The 25,894-nt window shown below is 48.3% G+C and overlaps 2 protein-coding genes across 2 annotated transcripts; both read left to right on the top strand.

Moving 5' to 3' along the window:
* Window positions 1-1,807: 1,807 nt before the first annotated feature.
* On the top strand, window positions 1,808-5,164 carry LOC131567932 (lymphocyte antigen 6E-like). The gene is made up of 3 exons (XM_058819746.1): window positions 1,808-1,865; window positions 3,942-4,061; window positions 4,983-5,164. Exons 1-3 carry the CDS (start codon window positions 1,814-1,816, stop codon window positions 5,138-5,140), a joined length of 330 nt encoding a protein of 109 aa, XP_058675729.1. The 5' UTR covers window positions 1,808-1,813; the 3' UTR covers window positions 5,141-5,164.
* A 15,262-nt stretch (window positions 5,165-20,426) lies between these two features.
* On the top strand, window positions 20,427-24,436 carry LOC131566153 (lymphocyte antigen 6E-like). Its single transcript, XM_058817367.1, has 3 exons — window positions 20,427-20,612; window positions 23,079-23,198; window positions 24,020-24,436. Exons 1-3 carry the CDS (start codon window positions 20,561-20,563, stop codon window positions 24,226-24,228), a joined length of 381 nt encoding a protein of 126 aa, XP_058673350.1. The 5' UTR covers window positions 20,427-20,560; the 3' UTR covers window positions 24,229-24,436.
* Window positions 24,437-25,894: the final 1,458 nt, after the last annotated feature.

Genomic DNA, 25,894 nt, shown 5'->3' with positions numbered 1-25,894 from the left:
GTCCTGATCAAACTGAAGAGTAACACAATTATTTTCCCATTTTTTTCCTCAAAAAAATAGCCAGAACTGGTGAAAACAAAAGGATAGAGCTTCTCCAGGCTGCTCCCACCGCTGCAGGACGCAGAGCCTTGCCTTCCCAGGCTGACTTCCAGACTCCCCCAAAGAGTCACCTCTGATGCCATGATGAATCAGGCTGGCCAATCCTTATTCCCTGGAACAGGTCCTGCTCTTTGGTCACTGCCTTGTGACACCTGGACACATGGACACACCTCCGGCATTCCTGGGGCACACCGTCCCCGAACCTGGCATGGCTTCATCTCTTGGGCAAGAGATGTGGTTTATCCTCCCCACACCCAGGTGTAGATCCATGGGTGAGGATTGGCCAGTGCTCCTGAGGCTATCAGGCATGACTTCCCCATCCTGTTGATCCAGTGTTACATCAGCAGAGCTGGTGGTGTGAGAAACCTCCAAAATATCTGTGAATTGAGCAAAAAAAGCTCTCTGCAAGATTTCCCCCAGCTTTTGTTTCCTTGAAAAGGAAGATGTGGTGGGTTTTGGTGTCTCTGAACTTCCTCCGGCCGTGCCTTCACTGTGGTCAATGATTGATCCAGTGATGGATGTTCTGAATGTCTTAGATGAGCATCTCCTCTGTTTCAGGGAATTTTGCTCATCTCATTTGGCTCCTGACAAGAAAATAATGTTGACCCCCAATCATTTTAACCCTTGCCTCATCCATCTTTCTTCCACGTGTTTTTGGACCCTCTGCCTCTTCTGCTTTCCCATCTCCTAAGTCCCAGGCTGTGTCAGTCTCTGCTCTCTTTCCAGGGTGGAGAAGGAAGGGATAAGCAGACACCTGATGGCCCAAGTGGCTTCACTCCAAGGGGCTCCTCCTGCTTCACCATCTCTGCTCCTTGGTGGCTTGGTGATTCATGGAGGTGTCAGCTGATGTCCAGCACTAGACATCCTCATAACTCCTTCCTTGGAAGCACAAGTGTGACAGGCAGTTGGATTGAAGCCCCAGAAGGGATGAAGTTATCAGCTCCAGCTCCTCCCCTTTCGTGCTGAGAAATTGTAAAGGCTGGGAATGTTTTTGTCTGACTGGTATTGAGTGGGACTTTGAATTGGATGCTCCATGGAAAAGGGGACAAAGATGTTTTTAACCCTTGCTGGAAGTGTTCAGAGCCAGGTTGGGTGGACACACTGCAAGGCGTCCCTGTCTCTGGCAGGGGTTTGGAATGAGATGGTCTTTAAGGTCCATTCCAACCCAAACCATTTGATGATTTTATGATTTAAGACTTTGTAAGTAACCAAGTGAAGCATTTCCTGTCCCCATGTATATCCAGCTTGGTTTACCCTGCCTGTAGATATTGGGAATTCTCCAGGTCTAACCCTGGAAACGGACTTGGCATAATCCACCCAGACAATTCCATTAACTAATACCATTTGTTCCCATTTTCCTTGGAGAAAAGGAAATAACCTGGCCAGAGATGCAATGATCAGAACAAAACCCCCACTCAGACATCAACAGCACTGCTGGCCTGACCAGAGATGAATTAAAGGATTAATCCCAATACATGGTGTGAATTCCCAGAGTGCTTTCACTGCTCCCTGGAATCACCAGCCCAGCCTGAAGGCAAAGCCGAGGTGAGAAAACAACCCACAAGCATTCCTGGCCTCTCATCTAATCCATGATCCCTGCCCACTCTTTCCAAATCGTTGGCTTCCTCATCACCCCGTCCAAAGGCAGGGGAGATTTATATCCTGTCCCCAGGTGAGGGTGTTTTTCCTGGGCTGCGGAGACGACCGGGAGAAGATGAAGTTCTCCCTCCTTGCGGTGCTGGCTTTGGTCCTATTTGCAGCTCAAGGTGAGGTTTGCTCCTAGATAAAGTATAGCTGGGTGTTTTGAAGTGAGGAATGCCTCATATCCAGGGAGACAAATCATGGAAGAGAGCTCCTCAACTCTTGGAACGGTGCAGGTGAAGGATACAGTGCTTGTCTTGAGGTTGTTTATCTAGAATCTCAATCTGGGTGTGTGAAAAGTTTAATTTTTAGTTGGAATTTTCCTTGTCCTGTTGGATTTTTTATGGAAACAAGACAGAAAAAAGGAGGCAGTTCCCACTGGGCTGCCTTTGAGAGACTTTGCAGGGTGTTGTCCTGTCGGGGTGGTGCAAGGCTGTGGTTATTCCTAAATCTTGATGAAGACAGCACAATGCTCTGTGTTCCTGGTCCATGAGGGCCACACCTCCAACATCTGGCCCTGTGCAGCTGTTTATACCCATCTACAAGAGCCCACAGCTCACTGACTTCAGAGATTTTGGGACAAAATTGGGGAATTAGGGAGAAGTTGGGATGTGGGCTGAATGGGTAAATGATGGTGGGTATTTGCATAGTATTTGTGTTGTAGATGGTGCATTTTATTTCAAGGAGAGACGGTAAATTAAATCAGAGCCTTCTTTAAGGAATATGATCCTATATCCTCTACAGAGCAGAGAGAATAAACCTTTTCCTCATTTTGGAGAGCAGGACATGCTTTGCCAGTGCTTGGAACTGTGCCACACGTCTAGTGCAGAAAAAGAATTCCTTGGAATAGTTATTTCTGGCTCACTGTGGCCTAAGAATACCTTTCTGCTATTTAGCTTTGTTCACTCACCAGAACAGTGATCCTGACAGATTTCCAACTGTTAACAAGGCCCGGGAGACAGGGAGGTTGTCCTCAGTGCCAAAATGAAGCCTGGCCTAATCCACATTGGATTATCCAGGCAGTAAAAATTAAGCATTCATTGTATGTGTTTTCGGGCTGAATTCTCACAGCAAAGAGTAAAAATTCCTTCTCCTCATCTTCTCTGCCCTTTAATCAAGGTTCTGGATTTATTTTTGGGGGCATTGATGTCCCATCCAAAGACAAAGGCGGGGGAGCCTGGCTTTTCTAAGTCATGGAGGTCCCAATTAACCCTCTTCATCTGCCAGTGCTTTCTGCGTAATTAGGCTGCAGTTTAATAGCCCCCAGGAAGTAGAAAAAGTGACCCCAGGCCTTGGGACATCCTTGGAAACTCCTCCAGGAGTCCCTGCCCTTCCCTGCTCCAAGCATCTCACTGAACTTGAGGCCCTCGGCCTGTCAAATTGAAGGAGGGGAAATTTAGGTTAGATACATGGAAAAATTTAGTTTGGATATATGGAAAAAATTCTTCCCTGTGAGGGTGGTGAGGCCCTGGCACAGGATTCCCAGAGAAGCTGTGACTGCCCCATCCCTGGAAGTGTCCAAGGCCAGTTTGGATGTGGAATTGGAAGTGTGGATTGATTCTTTCAGCCCCATGGCTTTTATCAGACCTGCACCTTGTGTATTTGGGATTCCACGAAAAGTAGGGGATGATTTTTGCTGGCGTTTCACAGAATCTAGAATCATTTAGGCAGGAAAAGACCCCAAAAGATCCTCAAGTCCAACCTTTGACCACTACTCTGAGTGCCATGTTCAGCCATTCCTTGGACACCTCCAGGGATGGGGACTCCATCACCTCCCTGGGCAGCCCCTTCCAATGCCTGACCACCCTTTCTGTGAAGAAATTCTTCCAGATGTCCCACCTAATGTAGATTGAGGCCTTTTCCTCCTTTCCTGGCCCTTGTTCCCTGGGAGCAGAGCCTGACCCACACCTGGCTGCACCCTCCTGTCAGGGAGTTGTGGAGAGCCAAAAGATCCCCCCTGAGCCTCCTTTTCTCCCTTTCCCAGCTCCCTCAGCTGCTCCTGGTGCTCCAGACCCTTCCCCAGCTTCCCTGGACACGCTCCATCCCCTCAAAATCTTGTCATGAGGGGACAAAACTGGACACAGGATTTGAGGCATGGCCTCAGCACAGAGGAACAACCCCTGCCCTCCTCCTCCCAAGCCTCAGCACAAGCCAGGATGATTCCATCTCCCCCTTCCCTTGTTTTGTGTCTCTTCCTGCAGCAAATTCCCTGTACTGCTACACCTGCAACTGGGAGCAAAGCAACTGGAGCTGCCTGAAGGCCGAGAAGTGCTCGGACAAGGATGAGTACTGTGTCACCAACGTGGCCTCCGTAGGAATCGGTAGGTGCTGCTTCTGGATCCCCACCTGGGCACTCAGGAATGGGATGTGAGGTCTGGGCTGGATTTGTGAGGGGCTGAGGAGTCGTTGGGAAGAACAAGTTGGAGGTGGAGGCCTTTCTAACCCAGCCTGGTGGTGCTGAAGGTTTGGAATTCTCCTCCTCATCACACATGGAGATTTTTCTCTTCAGCTGTTGTTTTATTCCTGCACTGAAAATCAGGGCATATTGAGAAAAGAAGAAGGATCCTTCAGAAGAAGAATAAATAAATTTCAACATTGATTCCTTGTTCCCTGTGAGCAGAGCCTAAACCAAACCTGGCTGCACCCTCAGGGAGTTGTGGAGAGTGAAAAGGTCTCCCCTGAGCCTCCTTTTCTTCAGGCTGAGCCCCCCCCCCCCAGCTTCCTCAGCTACTCCTGGTGCTCCAGACCCTTCCCCAGCTCCATTCCCTTCTTTGGACACTCTCCAGCTCCTCAATTTGTTGCTGTGAGGGCCCAAAAACTGATACCAAGATTTGAGGTGTGGCCTCACCAGTGATAAGAAAGGGGAAAAATCACTTCTGTTGTCCTGCTGGTCACACTATTTGTGATCCAAGCCAGATATAGCAGGAAACAGAATTATTTTCTTCAAGCAGAGAAGCTTTGAAGTGTGATTTAAATCATGAATGAACGTTGTCATTGTACACCTAAAAAAGTCTTGATATGAGGATCCATGCTGGGAAGTACGGGATGCCCAGCATGGATATGGAATTCCTTGTGTAGGAGGTCACCAACAATTCCTAGGCTGTGGTGGGACTAGGATGGGTCTCATGCTGATCTCTGGGGCTGTGGGGGGACTGTGGGACTCATCATCCCAACTCCATCCTGCACAAGGATCCCTCAACAAACCCCGTTGCTAATCCCACTCTCTCCCTTCTCTGGGCCAGGCTTTTTGTCCATTTGGAAGAGGATCACCAAGAAGTGCTCCAGCACCTGCCCACACCACAACTTCCTCCTGGGCCTGGCCACCTACACCTCCTACTGCTGCCAGAGCTTCCTGTGCAACCTCAGTGCGTGCCCAGGGCCCCGGCTGGCTCGCCCATGAGGTGCCAGGGTGTCCCATTCCGTGTCCTTCTTCACCTGCTGGGAGAAAATGGACCCTGAAGGACTGAAGAGCTTGGCCAGATTCCCCCAGGAGGGTTTGGACATCAAACATGAGGAATAGATAAAGTATTGTGGTCATTGTCTTGTCCTGTGGTGCCTCCCAAGCTTCTTCTCGTTTTCTTCTCATCCCTGAGCTCTGCAGCTCCAGCTTCCCCACCAGAGCTCTGAGTGCCACATCCAGGAGTTCCTGGGACACCTCTAGGGATGGGGGCTCCACCACCTCCCTGGGCAGCCCCTTCCAATGCCTGACCACCCTTTCCATAAATAAATTCTTCCTGATGTCCATCTTGAACCTTCCCTGGAGCAACTTGAGGCCTTTTCCTTTCATTCTGTCCCTTGTTCTCTGGGAGCAGAGCCTGACCCAGCCCTGGCTGTCCCCTCCTATCAGGGAGTTTTGGAGAGTCAGAAGGATCTCCCTGAGCCTCCTTTTCTCCAGGCTGAGCCCCTTTCCCAGCTCCCTCAGCTGCTTCAGGTCCTCCCTCAGCTCCATTCCCTTCTCTGGACATGCTTCAGCCCCTCAATATTTCTCTTGTCATGCTTTGTCCTGGAGCTTTGGGAGGGAGATGCTCCTTCTGCACCTCCTGCATCTCCAGAGGAGTTTCTCCTGGAATTTTTTCTTATTTTGGGTGCAGCAGGAGTTACAGAGTAGAAATTTCTGGGCAAAAATAACAACCTCTCTTATGTGCACATCTGTTTCCACCTGCACTTCCAGCATCCCTGGGAATCCCTTCCTTCAGGTTGCTTTGCTGTTGTTGGAGCCACGTGGCCTCACCCAGGGCCAGCAGCTCCCTGGATTCACAATTTCTACTGCTTGGAATTGTGTCTTCCACACATTAACTCACCATCCATTAACTCACCTTTTCCTCAGACATCCTCCAAGGCAACAGCAGGATAATCATGGAATATCCTGAGTTGGAAGGGATCCACAAATATCATCAAAGTCCAACTCCTGGTCCTGCACAGGACAAACCCAACAATCCCACCCTGTGCCTGAGAGCTTTCTCCAGGCACTTCTGGAACTCTGTCAGGCTTGGTGCTGGCACCACTTCCCTGGGGAGTTCCAGTGCTCAAACCCCCTCTGGATGAACAAGCTTTTCCTAAAATCCAGCCTAACCTTCCCTGACAGATCTCCAGTTGTTCCCTCAGGTCTTGGGCACCAGAGAGAAGAAATCGGTGCCTCCTCCTTTGCTTCCCCTCATGAAAAGCATTTGCAGCACTTGGGTTGAGCTGCTGAGAAAACTTGGAGAGGTTTACAAGGAAAAGAGATTCCAGAGAGGTCAAATATTTGATAGAGATGTTTCCAGAGGCTGCAGAGAAACAAGGGTAAAAAGAAGCTGGAAAAATAAACAATGACAAGACAACAGAGGTTTTTCTTTGCTAGATGTGCTCTGAGTGCCTCTCCTTTCTGCTAAACAACACTTTTTGGAGGAATTTCACACTGGAAAAATCATGGGAATGCTTTAGCTCGAGTCAAATCTCCCAGATCTGCAAAACATTGCTCAGCCAACGGATGACACTCTGTGTTGTGCTTCCAAGCCCAGCCTGGTAAACAACGGGGACAAAAGGGGCTTTGAGCTGTGCTGAGCCAGGCTGCCTCAGGCTGGAGCCTGGGGCTGCTCAGATTGGAGGATTTCTTTCCAAATCCTCCAGAACGGGGAATTTTCAGGGGCGTGTCTCTCTTTTATTAATCAATTTGTGCTTTCCTTCACACCCTCCTGCCATGTGAAGGAACCTTTTCCTCTTATTTACAGCACGATCTCTCCCCAACCCTCTTGGGGAATTTTTATTTCCCACCCTAAAGCAAATCAAGCCCCCTCCCTTACCTCAACCCAAAGCTCTTAATTTACTCATCGCACAATATTTCCTCACAAACACAAAACAAAACAACAACAAAAAGGGATTTGTGTGGTTCTTTTCCTGCGTGCCAGAATTTTTCCACTCTCTGAAAGCACTGAGGAATCCCAGTTGGACAGACGCTAATAATTAATATTTCATTGGGTTGGATTTATTCTTCCTGCAGTCGTGGAGACAGAGGCTCCCCCAGCCTGCAGGAAAACACAGTTGGGAAATTTTTTTGCTGCTTTAAAGCAAAACTGGCTGGGTTTTTTTCCTTGATTTGCTGTGCCTTTGCTGCAGAAAAACTTCCCTGTATCCATGGATAATAGAAAGGGAAAATAAATCATCCTGGGCATGGTTGAAGAATAAAGGGTTATTTTTTTTTACAGCATTAAAAATAAAGTAAAAGAGAGGAGGTTTAGATGGGATATTGGAAATAAAATTTTATTGGGAAGGGAGTGAGAGCCTGGAATGGATTTCCCAGGGAAGCTGTGGCTGCCCCATCCCTGGAAGTGTCCAAGGCCAGGCTGGAGAGGGGTTGGAGCAATCTAGGACAGTGGAAGGTGTTCCCATGGCATGGAGTGGCACTGGATAATCCTCAAGGTCCTTTCCAACCCAAACCATTCTGTGATCCTATAATTCCCACTGCAGCTCAAGGATATGGAAATCCCTCCTCCCGTAATGCCAATCAACCCTGGTGGCAATTACTCCTCTCCAAGACATCTGAGATGCACAGGAAGGAGAGGAGGGTGTGATTCCCAGCCACTAATTTTGGCCAGGAATTAGGGCCAGTCGGGACCACGGAGAGATGGGAGTCATTCCCCCACGGATGAGGCTGCCCAGAAAATTACCCCGAGCTGTGTACTGTAAGGCAACATCCACCCCTTGGATTGGGAAGGTGTTTGGAGGATCCTAAACAAAAAAGGGTTGTAAAAAATGTTTTATCCTTGCTCCAGACCGCTCTGAGCTTCTCTGACCCCATCCAAAGGGGTGACAGGGGTGAAGATGCTCCAGAGGCTCATCCCCGTGTCATTGCAGGAATCTGGGGAGGGAATACCTAAACTGATACACATAGGGACAAAGGAGAGGAGGAGATATTGTCCTCAAAGGCATGGAAAAAGCTCCCTGGAAGAAGAATTCCCTGAGCATGGCACTGAGAGAGGCAGCACAAAGCAAACACAGAGCCCTTTCAGCGTCTGGAGCCGGCAACATCACGTGGAATTGAGATGGAGCAACACTTCCAAATGGAATGATAAATGCCTGGCTGTGGATAATCATCAGTGTAAATACCTCAGAGACGTGTTGGATGGAGTTGTGACGTGGTTCCTTCATGTCCAGGATGGTTGTCACCCTTCATCTCTGCTATCAGAGCCACCAACAGCCAAATCCCATGGAAAAATTGATCCCTCTGCTGATCCATGTGTGTGGGAGAGGCTGAGGAGTGCTGGGAGGGAGGAGGAAATGAGACAGAGACATCAAACCTTTAAAAAAGAGGGAGAGGAATTGCCAAGGCAGGGATCCATGATGAAGGGTCATCAGATAGTGGCATGTGACCAGTGGCCACCCCACTGTCCCCCTGCCACCCCCACCATGAGATGAGTGTTTGCCAAGGCAGGAAAACCCCAAACCTCCTCTCTAAGGCACAGCAAGCCCAGAGCTGTTTCCTAACTTTCTGTAGGGTTCAGGGAAGGGGGTGAGGTCCTTATTTGGTTTTGGGATAACAGAGTGACTGGCTGGACCACAGAAACCAGGGAATATGGAGAGGGGAGAAGTGACCTGGCTGTTCCCAGCCAGGGATGGATAAACACATCTCTGAGCTTGTGACACTTTTCTGCTGGGAGTTTGGGTGGAAAAAGTGCAGGAAATTCAGCTTTGGGGGAAAATTCCAGCTTTTTGGGGAAACCAGGAGTTTTCCAAACCAAAAGCTGGAAGCTGGAACCTCTGGAGCTGTTTGCGGTCAAGATGGAACGAAACAAAAAAACCAAACCAAACTCAAGCAAAACAAAACAAAAAAGCAAACAAAAAACCCCAAACAAAACAAAACAAAAAAACCCCCCATAAATAAAAAACCCACAAAACAACAAAAAACAAACCAAACCAAACAAAAAAAAAAAAAAAAAAAAAAACAAAACAAAAATGTGTTTTTAAAAATTCTCATTCCTCTTTTTTGTTAACTTTTGGATTTCCAGCATTCCAAACTGAAATAACTTTTGGGGATTCGTTTCCTGGCCTTATTTCAATGCTGGATGCCTCAGGCTGTGTCTGCCCCACAAACTGCAGATTTTGGGATGACTCCCCCTTGCCAGGACACCTGAATGGCTCCATGGAGACCCCCAAATCTTTCCAGAAGTGAATCCGAAGGATCAACCCCTTCCATGCCTAAATGAGTTGTTTTGAATCCCAGACTGAGTGAGGAAAATAAAACCAATTAAAAAAAAAAAAAAGGTGGCAAAACTATAACAAGCTCACCCACCTACAAGGTGGGATTTGATGAAAATTGGCACTTTTCCGTAAAATTTCCATGCCTGGGGAACTAATGAATATTCTGAATTGCGGGAAGGCAGGGGGAGGACACACAGCAATAAAAAACCCACTTTTTTAGAAAATTCTGGCTGCTTTCCAGCACGAAGAGCCAGACAAAGCCCACGAGAGGGAGCTGCTGCCTCTGTCCATGGGATGCTCAAGCCCATGGAGAGCCGCTGATCCTGGAGCAATTTCCAGGGGAAAAAAGCGAGCAGCCGTGCGAGGGATGAGCTAGCTGGGCTGGAAGCAGCCCAGGCAAGGATCCGTCCAGGCTGTGTGTCCATCCTGCTGATTACACCCGAGCTGACAGCAGGTCCTGGCCATTCTCCAGCGTCTGCTTGCTCCCATGCCGTTGGCAGTCCGGGATGTGCCTTGCTTTGGACTCCGGGATAATTCTGTGCTAGAATAGGGGGAGTTTCCATCCGAATCTCAAAAGCCCTGCAAGGTTTTAATCCAGAGTTTGGGCAGCTTGGAAGGGGGTGTGACCCTCTGTCCCCCTCTTGGGAATGCCCAAAATTGTCGGGATGGGCCTGGAAGCATGAAGGGAATTTTATTTTCTTAGCACCTATGAAGTTTTGGGGAGTAAAGAGGGATGGCAATCTGGGATGTGCCTTGCTTTGGACTCCGGAATAATTCTGGAGCACCCTGTGGTAGAGCAGGGGGAATTTACATGCAAATCCCAAAGACCTGCAAGGTTTTAATCCACAGCTTGGGCAGCTTGGAAGGGGGTGTGACCCTCTGTCTCACTCTTGGGAATGCCCAAAATTGTTGGGATGGGCCGGGCAGCGTGAAAGGAATTTTATTTTCTTAGAACCCATGAAGTATTGGGGAGTGAAGAGGGGATCAGATTGGATGGGGCTGTACTTTTTTAGCCCCATTCTGGGTGATTTTTCCTGATTTTCCTATGCATTCCCTCTTTGCAGTGACTCCTTGTGCAGCTTCCTGCCCCTCCAAATTCCACTGGCTCCCTCCAGGAATGGTCACAGCCAAAACACGGGGCAACCATTTGGCCTAATAATGGAAATTCCACTTTTCCCCTCCTTTTCTCTGAGCTTTCACCTTGTCTTCAACCTGATTCCTTCAGCAACTCCAGGGAAGTGGAGCAGGGAAGAAGTTCTCCCAAGTTTTTTGGGGGACCATGGTCCTGGTGAGACTTCAAGCTTTCCCACCACTTCCCTGTGTCCAACGTCAGGAGAGTCACTCTGTGTCTGATTCATGTGATAAAAATGGAGATAACAACTCCAGGTGACCTTAGGCATCTTCAGATCTCCGTCCCTTGGGAATGTTTCATCCAGGAATGACCTTAGAACAGGATCAGGAGGGTCAGGTGCCCACTCACAGTGTCTGGGCCTCTCCCAGGCCTCTGCAGCTCCGTGCTGCTCCAACTGCTGGGAACGCTCCTCCTTCCCACAACCTGTCCTGGCAACGCTCCCACGTCGCTCCCTCCTCCAGAAATGCTGTTCCTTGACTCACTGGAAAGCTTTTTTTAGGAGTTCTCTTAGGAGCCAGGCCTGCAGAAAGACATGCCAGCCCTCCTCCTTATCACAAAGGAGCTCGGTGTAGGCCCAGAGGTGAAGATAAGGGTGTGGCCATTGCTCAGGGCCTCTTTTACTTGGCCACTGCCTGGTTTGGTGCCACCAGGGTGACAGGGTGAGGTTGCCCAGCAGGTCTGGTGGGTTAAAGGACCCTTTGTTCCACTTGGAGGGTCCTGATGGTGGAAACAGAGGAGCTCTGAGACCAGGATTTGGTCCCTGGAATGTGTTGTGTCCTGATGGTGGAAGCAGAGGAGCTCTGAGACCAGGGTTTGGTCCCTGGAATGTGTTGTGTCCTGATGGTGGGAACGGAGGAGCTCTGAGACCAGGATTTGGTCCTTGGGGCGAGGTGGGTTCCAGGATGGGATGCAGAGCCCCGTGTCCTCAGAAAACCTTGCAAAGCTCCATTGATCTGCTTCCCCCTCCAGCAGCTGCCCACGCCCAGCCCTGTCACAGGTTTGCCACACAGCAAGGAGGAGCTCAGGGATCAGCTCCACCCTGGAAAATTGGGAAACCTGCTTGTCTGCTCCTCAGCCAGCTCCCAGCTGGATGTCAGCAGGGAGAAAGGGAGCAGCTGGGGCTTTACCCCCTCCCCACAGCAGAAAAACCCCAGAGAATCCCAGAATGGTTTGGATTGAAAGGGACCTTAAAACTCATCCTATTCCACTTCCTGCCATGGGCAGGGACACCTTCCACTATCCCAGGCTGCTCCAGACCCCATCCAAACCGTCCTTGAACACTTCAATGGACGGGGAAGACACAGCTTCTCTGGGAATTCCATTCCAGGGCCTCACCACCCTCATAGGGAAGAATTGCTTCCCAATATCTCATCTAAATCTCTTCACTTTTAGTTAAAAAATGTTTCTCTTGTTCCTGTGCTTACAATTCAAAGCTTTTCCTGGACACGTGGTCCTTGCTGCAGGGTCGGATTATCTGCAGACTGATGCTCTTCCCAAGGTTTGCTGCCTGCTCTGGGGCTCAGAGAGGTTCAGAGGAAGCAGAGCTTGGTGGTTTTCTACATTTAACCACATTTCATTCCCCAAAATACTCCCAGCCCCACAAGGTTTGGTGGCAGTAACACAGAGCTTCCCCAGGATGCAGTCCTGCTTCCAAGGAAACCAGCAGCAGTGGTGTTCCACAACTCCCAGGCGTTCCCAACATGTTCTTTCCTCTTCTCTGCAGCAAGAGGGAGCCGGGTTGGAGGCTGTCCCATCAGTGTCCCCACAGATCGTGTCACCTCCCACCCCAAATCTTCCACCCTAAATTTGGCACTGCAGGAATGGAAAGAGGCAAGCACGTGAGAAAGGTCCTGAGGTTAAATCCTACAGGGAGAGGCTCCAAACAAGCAGATAAACAGCACAGGGCAGGAGATGTCCCCCAGCTGTGAGGACACGTGTCACAGCGTGCTGGTGGCACCCTTCCCTCCCCAAAACATCCAAATCTGTGCCCTGGGCACGGACTGGGAGGAGTTTCTTGGCACAGGGAGTGTTGACAGTGGGAAAATGCCAAGTTTTTGACTGATTTACTGGTGTAGAAGTTGATTCACAGCTCTTCTTCATTATCAGAGTACTTTGTGAACCTGCCCAGTGGCTGAGAAACCCAAAGGAAGCAATTCCTGAGGATTCCTGAGGATTGCTTGGATGGCATGGTGCATCCCCCTCTTCCCCAGGGGAATGAGATGGATCAGATGGGGTGGGCAGGAGCCATCCCAGCATCAGGACTAGGTGGCAGTGAGGACAGAGGGGATGCCATGGCTGGATTTTGGCTCTGGAAGTGCCACCAGAGGCACTTGGTGCTGTGGAGGAGAGGGCATTCCCAGGATGTCGCAGTGAAAGCTATTCCCAGGGAACTGGGGCAGAGCTTTTGGCCTCCAGGTGCTCAGCCAATCCCAAATTTGTTTCTGTTGGCACTTCCTTCATCCCATCTCCCTTTCAGCTTGAAGGAAAGTGGATTTTCTTCCACGTGGGGAGTCAGGGAGCAAAACCTGGGCCCGATGCCAAGAAATGGCATTCCAGAATGTTGTTCCAAAAATGGAAGGACAAGTTTCTGGAAATTTTCATGGACCTTTATCTCCACTGGAGATCCTCTTTCCTTCCTCCTCCCCTGCTCCTTGAGCAGTAATTGGGCTGCAAAGCAAAGCTGGAGGAACCAAAACCACCACTGTTCCATGCCTGTGACTTTGGGAACAAAACTCAGGGCTTTGGAAATTCTTTGCTGAAACATTTTAGAGTCCCCTCAAGACCTGGTTGTGCTTTCCCTGACAGTTTAATAATTTGGGAATGAGTCAAACACAATCAGCACAGGGCGAGTTTTTCCTACCGTGCCCTTTCCTTGGCATGCAGGTGGTGCCTGCAAAGCCAGGGTGGATTTGGAACACTTCTGTTGTTCCCTGGATCGTGTGGGTGGATTTTGATTCCCATGCCCCTCCCAGGCTGCCATCCATGAGGTTTCCAAGCCCTTGTTTCTCCTCTGGGCTCAGAGGGGATCATCTGCCAGTAGATGGATTTGATTTTGGCACTTGAGCTGCCCTCACCAAACCCCAGGGCTGGTGGGAAGAAGCCAAACCCAACTGAAATGTGCAGGGATGCACCTGAGCTGGACTAATCCCTTCCCCTCCTTCTGTTCCACCCTCACAAAACCATTCCCTGCCTTCCCAAAATAATAATAATTAAAAAAACCCCTAAACCCAAACAACAACGCAGCCTTGAAATTTTGGCCAACCCTCCTGGGAAAATGCCCATTATCTCTTCCAGTGGAGGACACGATTGAGCTCTCAGATAGGACTGTTTGTTTCTGTGCCCTGGTGGCCACACCCTTGGGGTTGGGATGGTTTCATCCAAGATTTTTTCCTGGCTCTGGAGCTCCTCCGCCAGCGTGGGCTCTCCATGGAGACATCCTTGCTGTCCCTGGCCGTGGCTGGGGAGGTTTCAGCAGGGCCATTACACGAGGTGTGACAAGTTTCTGGACGTAACAAGGACCAGCCCAAGCTCTGGTTCTCACCACCCAACCAGGCTTTTGATGCTGTGGCAGTGGGAGTGGGGCAGGAGAGAAACCGGAGCATCCGGATCTTCCCACACGTGGGCTGAGTTTTTCCACTCTGGTTGAGTTTTTCGGCTCTCAGTTGGGATCTTTCTCTTAATTTATTCCAACTTCTCCCGACTCAGAGAAGTTGGAATAAATTAAGAATAGTGATAGGATGAGGGGGAATGGATTAAAAGTGGAAAAGGGTGGATTTAGATGGGATATTGGGAAGGAATTCTTCCCTGGGAGGGTGGTGAGGCCCTGCACAGGTTTCCCAGAGAAGTTGTGGATATCGCATCCCTGGAAGTGTCCAAGGTCAGATTGGAAGGGACTTGGAGCAACCTGGGATAGTGGAAGCTGTCTCTGCCCATGGCAGGGAGCTGGAATTCAATGATCTTTAAGTTCCCTTCCAATCCAAACAATTCTGTGATCCCACGAAGAACAGACAGGTTTTCTGTGGAGCTCATCCCACATTTTCCACAGATAAAAATGAAATTATTTATCTCATTTGATTCCCAGCTTTCACCCCAACCTTGGAAATTCCAGCTCTTGGCTCCAGAATGGAGTCAGGGATCATGCTCCATATGGAGCAGAGGATCATTTCCATGCTTGGAACATCCATCATGGAAGAGATGAATCAAGAACCCAAAGCACATGAAAATGGGCAGACATGGAAAATGTTGGTTCTTGTTGAAGATGACCCAAAATGCAGGAGACTGAAACTTTCTTGGAGGCCCTGTAGACACGTGGGGATGCCCTCAAAATGCCACCAGAGCCGTGTCACACCAGCCTGGCAGGTTTGAGCAACACCCTGGATCTTAAGGTTTAATTTAAAACCATGCAGAAAATAAACACAGAACCCCCACAGTGCTCACAAAGGTGTTGTGAAGAAAAACACAGCAGGTGCCACCAGCCTGTCTTCCTCAAACCCCAGACAAAACATTCAGTGGCAAAGATTTTGGGCGTTTTTTGTAAATATTTGTCCTGGCATGGTTGAGATCTATCAGAGGCCAAGATTAACAAAGAGGGATCAGAACTTGTCAGGGCCTGTGGGATCATGTGGTGAAGGGGACAATCCCATTTTAGCTCCTGCATGTTGACTCCTCGTGTTATGAAACAGGATCAGGAGGGTTGGAATCGGACAAGGGGAAATTCCAACCTTCAGTGAAAGAAACAATGGCAAACATGGGATTTGTCAGGGAGAGGGGTTATTTCTTTCCAAATACTGTTGCAGCCAGTGGTCCCCTCCTTGAGGGGGACTGGAATTAATTATTTTTGGGGAATTCCAAGAAGATGTTGGATTTTTTTCCCTCTCTTTTCTTCTTTTGCTCCTATTCCCCACCACCCTTTTCACTGCCCTTTTCCTCTCAGACCCTGCAGGTCTCCAACATTCCCAATCCTGGCTGTGGAGATGCCACCACCAAACAACAAACCTGGCTCTGAGGAGGATGATTCACATCCATAACTCCACAAACAGGGTGGTTACATCCAAGTGGCTTCCAAGCACCAGCCCCATGCCAGGGGACCATCCAGGCTGGGGTGTGCCCAAGCCATGCCTGGTGGCCTGATGGCTTGGGTGGCGCCCAAGCCATGCTTGATGACAGAATCTGGATTTGGCCTTTCTATCAGGATTTTGCTGGGGGTGTGAGTCATGGAGGGTGACTCTAAGCATGATGGAGCTGTTTGATGTCACTCCAAGCTGATGGGGCTGAAAAATCCCTTAGATCTTGGAGGCTGAGGGAATGTGACGGAATGGATTTGGTTTCCTGTTGGCTGCAGACCCAAACTCTTGCAGCCCTGGTTCCTGCTGGGAATTTTAGACTTTCTATGCTGACAGGCACTGACCCCCATGAGAACACTGCATTTGACCTGAGGGCATGGAGAAGGCTTCCAAAGTTGAATTATAGATTCATTATAGAAATATTGATGGGATTATGGGTGTGTAGTTTGAATGGGAATGTGTAATATCACATGGTAGAAAACTTAGAGTTCAAGGTTTTAGAATATAGTATTATATATAAAGCAAGATAGAGGTTTTAGGGTGGAGGCTGGTCCTTCTTCTTGCTTTATATATATTTCTATATTGTAAAACCTTAAACTCTAAGTTTAAGGTTTTAGACAGAAAGTCTAAAATTCTCAGCAACCAGGGTTCCAACACCAAGGGACTCAAGTTCCTCAAGTCTTGAGATCAACAAGGAGGTTGATCCTGGTGCAGATCACAGCTGCTGAGTTGGACGTCACAGAATCATGGAATGGCTTGGTTTGGAAGGGATCTTAAAGACCATCTCATTCCAACCCCAGCTGTGGGCAGGGATGTCTCCCAGTGCCTCGTGGCGCTCCAAGCTCCCTCCAGCTGGCCTTGAAGCCAGCCTTGATCACCTGGTATTTCATCCCCCCATGGTGGATTTGGGCTACTCCTGTCCACCCCAGCTGTAAATTTGGTAGCCTCTGTCATCTGCTGTCAATAATCTAAAACTACTCCTCATAAGTCTTGTTGCAATACATCTTTCATGTAGTTCTGTTTCTCTAAAATATCTAGTCTTATTTACAAAACCATCTTTTAAAACTTTTTTCTAACTCCATTTCTCTCTCAACAATATCTATCTTATTCCATAACATTTCTAAATCAACATTTCTTAATTTAAAGTTTACATATGAATACATACTGTATAAACCTTCTATTAAACCCCCAAAATTCTCTACAAATCTGTTTCCCACAATCTGCCATGGGAATGACCTGAGGAGCTGTGTCCTGCTGTTTGGAGCCTGCCAGAACAGCTGTGCCAGATATGCTTTGGGAAAGGGAGGAACAGAGCAGGCTGCCTGCAACAGGCCTAAATGGAAAACGCAAAATGTCACACTTATCTTATTCCATAAGATACCTATCTTAACATATCTATCCATATCTATTCCATAAAATATCTATCTTATTCCATAACATATCTATTCCATAAAATATTTATCTTATTTTAAAGTTTACATACAAATACATACTGTATAAGCCTTCTATTAAACTCCCAAAATTCCCTACAAATCTATTTCCCAAAATTTGCCATGGGAATGACCTGAGGAGCTGTGTTCTGTTGTTTGGAGCTTGCCAGAGCAGCTGTGCCAGATGTGCTTTGGGAAAGAAAGGAATAGAGCAGGCTGCCTGCAACGGGCCTGAGTGGAAAAGGCAAAATGTCTTGCTCAGCTTTTCCTTCTTTTCTATGTGTTTCTGAACCCCACAATCTCCCACTTCTGCTTCTTTACCAAACCCTGCTGCTACTGCAGGCCCAGATGAAGCAACCCAGCCTTCCCTGACCCTCCAAGGAAGGAGGAGATGAAACAACCAGAGCAGCCTGGTGTTGTCTGGAGTCAGGCTGGACCTCTTGCACCATCTGCATGACTCAGGGACATGGGGAGCACCATCCCTGTCGTCCACCCTCCCACCTTATCCATGGCCCTTCTCCTTCCCTCTTGGCTGCACTTCACAAGCCCGAGCTGAAGCAGAGATTCCTCCCTGCACCATTGAGGGGAGCTGAGGCTGCAGCCACCCTCCAGAGAGAAAAAAGGGGGGAAGTGTTGACATTGAAACATCCCTGGATCTGCCTCCATCCCATCCCCTCCATCCCGGGTTGAAACCACACTTTGTCTGGCTCCAGTTACACAAAAGGGCCTGGCCTTGCACAAGGCATTCCTAAAGTCTGGCACAAACACCCTCTGTGCCTGCCAAGACCCAAGTGGGTGAAGGTTTCTTTTTCCTGAAACTTCCAGGCCCTGTTAACTGTTTAATTCCCCTTGTGACACCCACTGGGTGATGCCCAGCAGGTGACACCCACCTGGCCCAGCTTCTGCTGCCAGCCTCACCCTGCTGCCCTCCCCTCAACCCTGCTTTTTTCATGTCCCTGGGAAATGGTTTTAACACCTCCCTGCCGTGTTCATCTGGCACCATTTACACTCCCACTCCCTCAGTTGTCTTTGCCCTGGATTTTCTTCCAGCTCTCTTCACCCCTTGCTTGGAAAAAAACTGGATTTTGCTTCCAAAGGCACCGTTCCCTCCGGTGTCATGGTGCTGCTTGGAGCCCAGAGCCCTTGTAGTGGCCCTGGGCGTGACTGCAATGCCAACAGGGCCCAAGAATAGCTGGGATTTGGGACCTGGCCAGAGCCTGGGATGCCTCCCAGGGCCTTGGCAGCCTCCCCTGGGGACACAGGGATAGGGGTCAGGTGATGCTTTCCCCATCCAGGTCACACAGGAGCCCCCAGTAGTTGGGATTTGGGGATTCCGCAGGTTCCCAGCCCCTTGAATGGCTGTTTTTAGCACCTGAACAGGGTCTGGACATAAGAAAAATGCACATTTTCCACACAGCAGGGACTTCCCTCCCATCCCATCTTATTCCTTTCCCTCACTCTGCCTGTCCTTAATTATTTCCCCCCAAGCTTTGTGTGTTTGTCTTGAATTATTTTGCTTTGCACCAATATTTCTCCGCTCCCTGCTTCTCTCTTTCCACTTCTGTCTGAAATATTAATCTTGTTTATTATTATTATTATTATTATTATTATTAACCTCTCCTCTCTCCAATCTATTTAAAAGCTTTCTCACATTCCCACTTCCCACAGCCCATTTCTCACTTGACATTTTTTCTATTCAGCTGCACTTTGTTTTAACAGCCTCATTTATTTACTGCTCATTTATTTGTTTTAATTCCAAAGCTTTTCTTCTTTCTTGTTTGTGGGCTGTGTTCAAGCCTTGTTCCCTCTTCCTGCTGAGAAGCTGCATTTTTCTGCTCGATTGGCTCTGAGATGAGCTGGATTTGGGGTGATAATTCATTTTCATTTTGGGATTTTTGATGGGATGAAAGGGAAGGAAGTCTCATTTTCCATTTTTCCAGCTGACTGAGACAATTCTGGTGTTATACTTTAAACAAATGTGGATTAATACCTGTTTTTTCCCCTCCCTGCTCCAGCAGATCCCATTTCCTGCCTGATGTTTTTCATGCCTGCATTTATAAAGAATCTTGCTCAGAGAGAATGTTTTTTTTTCCCCAGATTATTTCTGAAATATTGTTGCTGCATTATCTGTCACGTGGGCCTTTCACATCCTCGCTAAAAGATGAAATAGTTCAAAATTCCTGCTCAAGGTCAGACCAGAGAACAGAATAGAAAACTTGGAAAACTGGGGGCTCATCCCCCTCCACCCTCTGGACACTGAGACAGAATCACTGATGGTTGAAGCTGCTGTAGAAAAAAAGGAGGAATTGGGCAAAGAAAGAATTATTAAAAGCAAAAAAACTCCTAACAGGGGTTGGGAATGGGTCCAGCTTCCCAGAATTATGCCTGAGCAGGGCAGGAATTGGCCTCGCTGCTCCTTTTAGGTCCCTCCCAACTCAAGGCATCCCGTGATTCTGTGACTAATTTGGGGAAAACAAAGAGCACCTGGATGTTATTTCTTCTGTTTCCACACCATTTGTGACCTTACAAACCTTGACCCTGAGCTCCCCTTGCTAATTTCTCTCTCCAAAGGGCCCTGCCAAGACTTTTTGACCACAATTTCTTTTATTTCTCAGTCATTTTCACTGCCATTTGTAGATTTTTAACTCCTCCATGCGCTTTGTCCCTCTCCTGCAGCCTGAGTCATTTGGCTCCTCTGCACCCTGAGTCAAGAGGTGGTGTGGGAGCAGAAGGAGGGAGCCCAGAAAGACTGGAAAGGTCATGGGGGACTGGAAAAACCTGACAGAGTCCAGAGATGGTCTCCAGGGAGCAACAAACATTGTCACCTGGAAACCCCGGATGGTTCTGGAGGACAGGAGAACAAAACAAAAGCATCAAACCCCCATCCCTGATCCCTGCCTGGGCTGTTGGAGCCTCTGAGTGACATCTCCAGGGAGAAATAGTGGGATGAGAGTGGAACAGGAGGAACTTTACGGTCCCTTTCAGCCCAAACCTTTCTATGATTCCATGATTGAAGGAATGCTGCTTCTTCCTGCCTAAAGCATTTTGTACAAGGGAGATAGAAATTCTGAATGGCTCTGGACAGCCCAAAAATCTTTCCTTGCCTCCTCTACCACTTCCCAGAGATATTAAAGCTCCCATTCCATGGCAGAGAGAAAGGATGGAGGGTGCCAGCAAATGCCCTGACTCACTCCAGGTTTTGTGGCTCAGCCCAAAAAAGGGACTCCCGTGTTTGGATCAGCTCAATTACTCCACAAATTAGCAATGCAGACAGGGGCAGGCCTCGGAAAAAAAGATTGGATGGGAAGGAGAGGTAAAAAAACATTGCTATCTGCAGCCTCATAATAGGTCCCTACGCACAAACACACCCAGCACTGATCACACCTTGGGTGCTGCCACTGCCCAAACCTCAAATTATTGCAATCAAAGGAAGCCAGGGACGAGGCAGGGCTGGTATAAAACCTTCCTGGGGTGCATCTTCCCACACTGCTCCAGCTCCGAGGGCACGAGGACCAACCATGAAGGCTTTTCTGGTGGCCCTGCTGGCTGCAGTCCTGTGTGCCCAACAAGGTAAGGAGGCTGGGAGAGCCGGAGGAGAGGAAAAACAAGGAGATAAATGAGGGACGAGAGGGTTTGGCAGCTTTTGTTGCAGCTGCCGAGGTCTTGGCGGGGAATTTTTGGTGTCAGCCATGGCCAGAAATATTTGGTGTGGTTGAGTCCTCGCTCTTGGGTGGGTTCTCTTGTGACCCAGAGGAGATGAATTCTGGTTTCTCACACCCTCAGATATCCAGCTCCAACCACTCACAGCTGAAGACACGACCTGAAAAATGCTGACAGGAATCAAGCAGGGCTCAGGGTTTTTGCCTTTGCTTTGATTTTTGTTCCTGAATGAAACTCAAGGAGCTGTTGTGGACGAAAGCTCGGGCTGGTCTTGGCACCACATCTCCTGCCAGCATTTCACTTTATTCCCCACAACTCCAATTAGGTAATGAGGCTGCTGGCAGGTATTTGAAAGCCTCAGAGCTCTTTGCTCATAAATTGGAAGAGCTGTTAAGTGCCTGGGAGTGTGTATGGAATGGGATGCACAACCACGCTCTGCTCTTGTCCTCTTTAAAAAAGGAGGCCCAGCCGTACCTGGATAATTGTGGGGGAATATCCAGTTGGGAAATCTTGGCTCTGGGCACGGATTTGCCAGCCCGAGGAGCACAATTTGCACCTTTAAGGTTTTTTCTGGCTGCATTTGCAAAACTCCAGCTAATGGAGGGTGGAGGGCAGACGCAGGAAAGGCTTTAGAGCAGCTCTAATGGTTTGAGCTGTTATTGCTTCCTGGCTGGAAGGGATTTTCCTTGGATCACTTAGGGAGCATCAGCACTTTCAGTTGCTCTCAGGCACATGTTGAGAACTCGGCTCCATCTGCAGCAGGAAGTGGTTGGGGAAATCTGGCAGAAAAGCAGATCAAGGAGAGCTCCAGGGTCTGTAAACTGCAATAATCCTCGCCAGGTCTGGGTTTTGCTTTGCCTGCAGAGGGGCAGGAGCCCCCAGATCGGGGTGGGGAAACTCCACAGGAGAGGTGGGAGGCTGAAAATTCCCAAGTGATGGAGAAATAGTGAGAGATGGAGGGGAGAACTTTAATACAGTTTGCAACAATACAGATTTAGCCTCCTGCTACAGAGAGCCCCTGAGCTTCCAACACCTGGCACTGGAAAAGAGCAGAGAAACAGAAAATTATTAAAGGGTTTGGATTGGAAAGGACCTTAAAAATCATCCTGTTACACCCCCTGCCATGGGCAGGGACACCTTCCACTGTCCCAGGTTGTTCCAAACCCTGTCCAACTTTCCTTGAAGCATCTGGGAAGGTTTCAGAGCAAGCCAGTCCCGTGATGAGACACCCAGAGCTCCCCAGGTCACAGAGGGAAGGCCTTTTTCCCTCCTCCTCAGGATAGTTAGAGACTAAAAGGGCTTTCAGTTCTCTTTTAAAACTGCTTCTGGAATTGTTTAACCAAGTGTCATGGGCAGAATCAGCCTCAGATGCCAGCTTGAATCGAGAACAAACATTGAAGGGCCACTGGGAGAGGTTTTCTTGCTAAAAACAAGATCAAGTTTGATTGGAAGGGGTGTTCTGTGAGAAAAAAAATAAAAATTAGCCTCCCTGGGCTGAGAAAGCCAGGAAAAACAGAACCAGGGAAATCTCAGCCTCATGGAGACCCCTGGCTGGTTTGTAATTTTTGTTCTCCTTCAACCAAGAGCTCTTCACTGCTGGTGACAATGGAGCAGGATTTCCTGGCAGCAGCCCAGCTGCCCCAAAATGAGAAGCATTTCTTGGAATTTTGGGCAGGAGGGAAACAATTTCCACCAATTGTGGATCCACCTCTGGGGAACGAGAAGGCACATCTGTGTTCAAATGGCCAGCCTGGAAGTTTTACTCAATTTACTTCAGTTGTGCCCAATAATATCCCACTTCTTTTCTGGCTCTGGGATAGACCTGGCTCGTTCACTGAGGAAAAATTATCATGGAGAACACCCTGTTCCATGTGCTGATAGGAATAATCCATCCATTGTCCAGGGCAGCCTCTTCCAGGGAACTCCCTTTACTGTGGTGCCTCAATTTGGCTCCCATGGGTGTCACCAGGCATTAATTAATTCATGTCTGGGCAGGGTTTTGCAGATGTAGGGTGAAAATATTTAAAATTGACCTCTAGAATTGGGCCAGTTCCTCCTCTCCTTGCCAGCACTTTGCTTTTGGAGGTTGGTTTTTCAACAAGGCCAATGTGGATCCTGGGGGAAGAAAAAATGCTGCTCAGGCTGAAAAATGTAAATTTAACCCCTTAAAATCTCCAGTCCAGAAAGAAAACTTGATTTGCTCTCTACATTTGTTTTCTCAGCTCCATTAATCAAACCCAAACTTATTTCACTTGCTGGGAAAAGTTGTTCACAGCAGACTTTCCCCCTTGTATTTTCCAAGGCTTTTGACACTTTTTTTTCCCAGGAGAGAATTGCTGGGAATCACTAATCTGTGTTGTGGGTGTTTTTTTCCAGCTTCCTCCCTGTTTTGCTACATCTGCGACAATGAACATTCCAACTGGAACTGCATGAAAACCTACAAGTGCGAGGACCATGAGAAATACTGCACAACCACGTACAGCACTGTTGGAATGGGTGAGTCCTAAAAATGGGATTTTTTTTTCTTCTAGAAGTTGGTGGGCAACTTTTTTAAAGGGAATTGATGGAAATCGATGGTTTTGTTGGAAAGAAGTGATGATTTTGAGGTTGAAGTGTCTCAATGTGATGAGTGTGAATATTTTGAGATAGAAGGGACCTTCAGGATCATCTCGTTCCACGGACAACTCCCACTAGACCAGGTTGCTCCAACCTGGCTTTTGACACTTCCAGGGATGGAGGAGCCACAGTTTCCCTGGAAAACCTGTGCCAGGGCCTCACCACCTTGCAGGAGGGCTGGCTGGAACACCCAGATTTCGGGAGCAGCCTCTGTTTTGTTTTGGGATGGAGAATAGAAAAGGGTTGGGTGCCAATAACTTGGTTTTAAAAAATGCACTGGAATTGGAATGCATTGAAAAAATGCTTTGGGAATGCATTGGAATTGCTGTCCTACAGGAACCACAGAATCATTTAGGTTGGGAAAGACCTCCAAGGTCTTTCCAATGCTTTGGGAATGCATTGGAATTGCTGTCCTACAGGAACCACAAAATCATTTCGGTTGGGAAAGACCTCCAAGGTCTTCAGGCCAAACTTTGACTGGCCACCACCTGGGCAACCAAATCTGTGTGGGTTTCAATCAAGGAGTTCCCAGCATCCCACACTTGATCCAGGACTTGTGGATTCACACCCAGCCCTGTCAAACTCCCTGAGAGCTTTAACTGAGTGGAAAATTAAGGAAATTGCAAATCCCTCTCCTCTGGCTGGCTCTTCCAACAGAATCCTAAATCCCAGCTCTCCTTTTTTCCCCCTTCTCCACCCAGGCAAGGACGTGGGGCACCGCATCACCAAGAAATGCTCTGCGGACTGTCCCGAGACCAACGTGGATTTCGGGATGGCCGCGTACTCCACCAAGTGCTGCAGAACCTCCCTGTGCAACTTCAGCGGCGCCAACAGCATCCGGATCAACTACGCCGTGGTCCTGCTGGGAATCCTGGGAAGCTTGATCTGTGTGCTCAGGGTGGGATTGTGATCAGGCCTGGCAGGAGATTGTGACCACCCGAGGACCCACGAGAAATTCCCCAAGTGAGAAACCTCAAGCCGAAGGTTTCCAGCAGCGACCCTGTTGTATTCCAAGACGTTGCTTCAGATCCCAACATGACACCTATTTTTCCCCCCCCTGTTGTTTTATACTAATTTTTCCCCTGGAAAAGCTGTTTTGATAGCACGTGTGTGATAATTGTCAGACAAAATAAAGATTTGTGTTATTCTAGAGTGTGTTGTTGCATCCGCACCAGAGCCAGCCTGAGAAATCAGAATTCCTCTTTTTAGCACTTGGGAGCCTTCTCCAAGCTGCCTTTTCTAACTTTCTTCCATCCAGCAGCTCCAGACACTCCACAGAGCTGGATGATCTCCCAGATCCCTCTGAGATAAGGAAAGGTCAGAGATGTTTGTGTTGTTCCCATTGCAAACATCAGTGGGAATTGTCTTCTAGATGCTGAGACACGACCAGGAATTTGGCCCTGCAGGTATTTGCACTGGGAAGTTCTCCTGGGATCTCTGCAAGGTGGGTTGCTCCAGATTTTAAAACAGGTAAAGATCCCACCCCAAGATGCTGTAGATGCCCAAGGTAAGGAAAATACTGCTGGAATCTGGAAAGGAGACCCCTGTGCCTGCTTGGAGAAGCTGCTGGGTGATTGCTCCTGGTTTTCCTGTGGGAAATGGACAGGAAGAGCCTGGAAAAGGTGATGGTGTCTGAGGTGACTGGGGAGGTCTCTGCTCTGTCCCTTTCCAGGGTTTCTGGTGCATTTCCAGGCTTGGAAATGGTGGGAATGGGATGGAGATCTTGGAGGAGCAGAACTACAGCTAAAACAGGCAAATGAAATAATCTTGGTGCTGGACAGTGAGGAAAAGTGCAGCACTGAATTTTGGGAGGGTCTTTATAGTGGTACTTGGAAAAAAAACCTCCAGCCCTGTTTTATTTGAGGGGAATCTGGTGCTAGATTTGAGGGGAATCGTGAGCTGGATTTGAGAGGAATCCTGTATTGGATTTGAGCAGAATCTTGCGCTGAATTTCAGGGGAATCTGGTGCTGGATTTTAGGGGAATCTTGCTCCAGATTTGAGAGGAATCCCACACTGGATTTGAGAGGAATCCTGTGCTGTATTTAAGGGGAATCTGGTGCTGGATTTGAGGGGAATCTTGCTCCAGATTTGAGAGGAATCCTGTACTGGATTTGAGAGGAATCCTGTGCTGGATTTGATGGGAATCCTGTGCTGGATTTGAGGGGAATCCTACTCCAAGAGCACTGCAAATTCCATGTGTTTCCATGCAATGGGGAGAAACCGCAGTGCTTGGTGAAAGTTGTAGAAATGGGATTAGGCTTAGTCATCCTATAAAGATTTAATTTCTGGTTGGGAAGGATGTTCTGGAATTTATTTCAATGGAGTAACTGAAGGGGAATTGTTGCAGAATTTCTGAGGGGACTATTTCCCCAGAAATTTAGGGCTTTGCACTTTTAAAAATTACTTTTAACATAAAATCACTTTATGTTAATCACAATAGTTTCTGAGATGCTTCTCGAAGCTTTCAGCCAACTTGAAGTTCTACATTTAGTAACAACATCTGAGTTTCACAGCTACTTTTGCATTTCAGCACTTGTTTGATGAAAATTGCATTTTCCACCCAAAATAAAAAATT

This window comes from Ammospiza caudacuta, chromosome 1 (assembly GCF_027887145.1).
Source record: "Ammospiza caudacuta isolate bAmmCau1 chromosome 1, bAmmCau1.pri, whole genome shotgun sequence".
NCBI classification, from domain to species: domain Eukaryota; kingdom Metazoa; phylum Chordata; class Aves; order Passeriformes; family Passerellidae; genus Ammospiza; species Ammospiza caudacuta.
The sequence above is the reverse complement of the archived record's forward strand: the minus strand, read 5'-3'. Positions and strand labels throughout refer to the sequence as shown.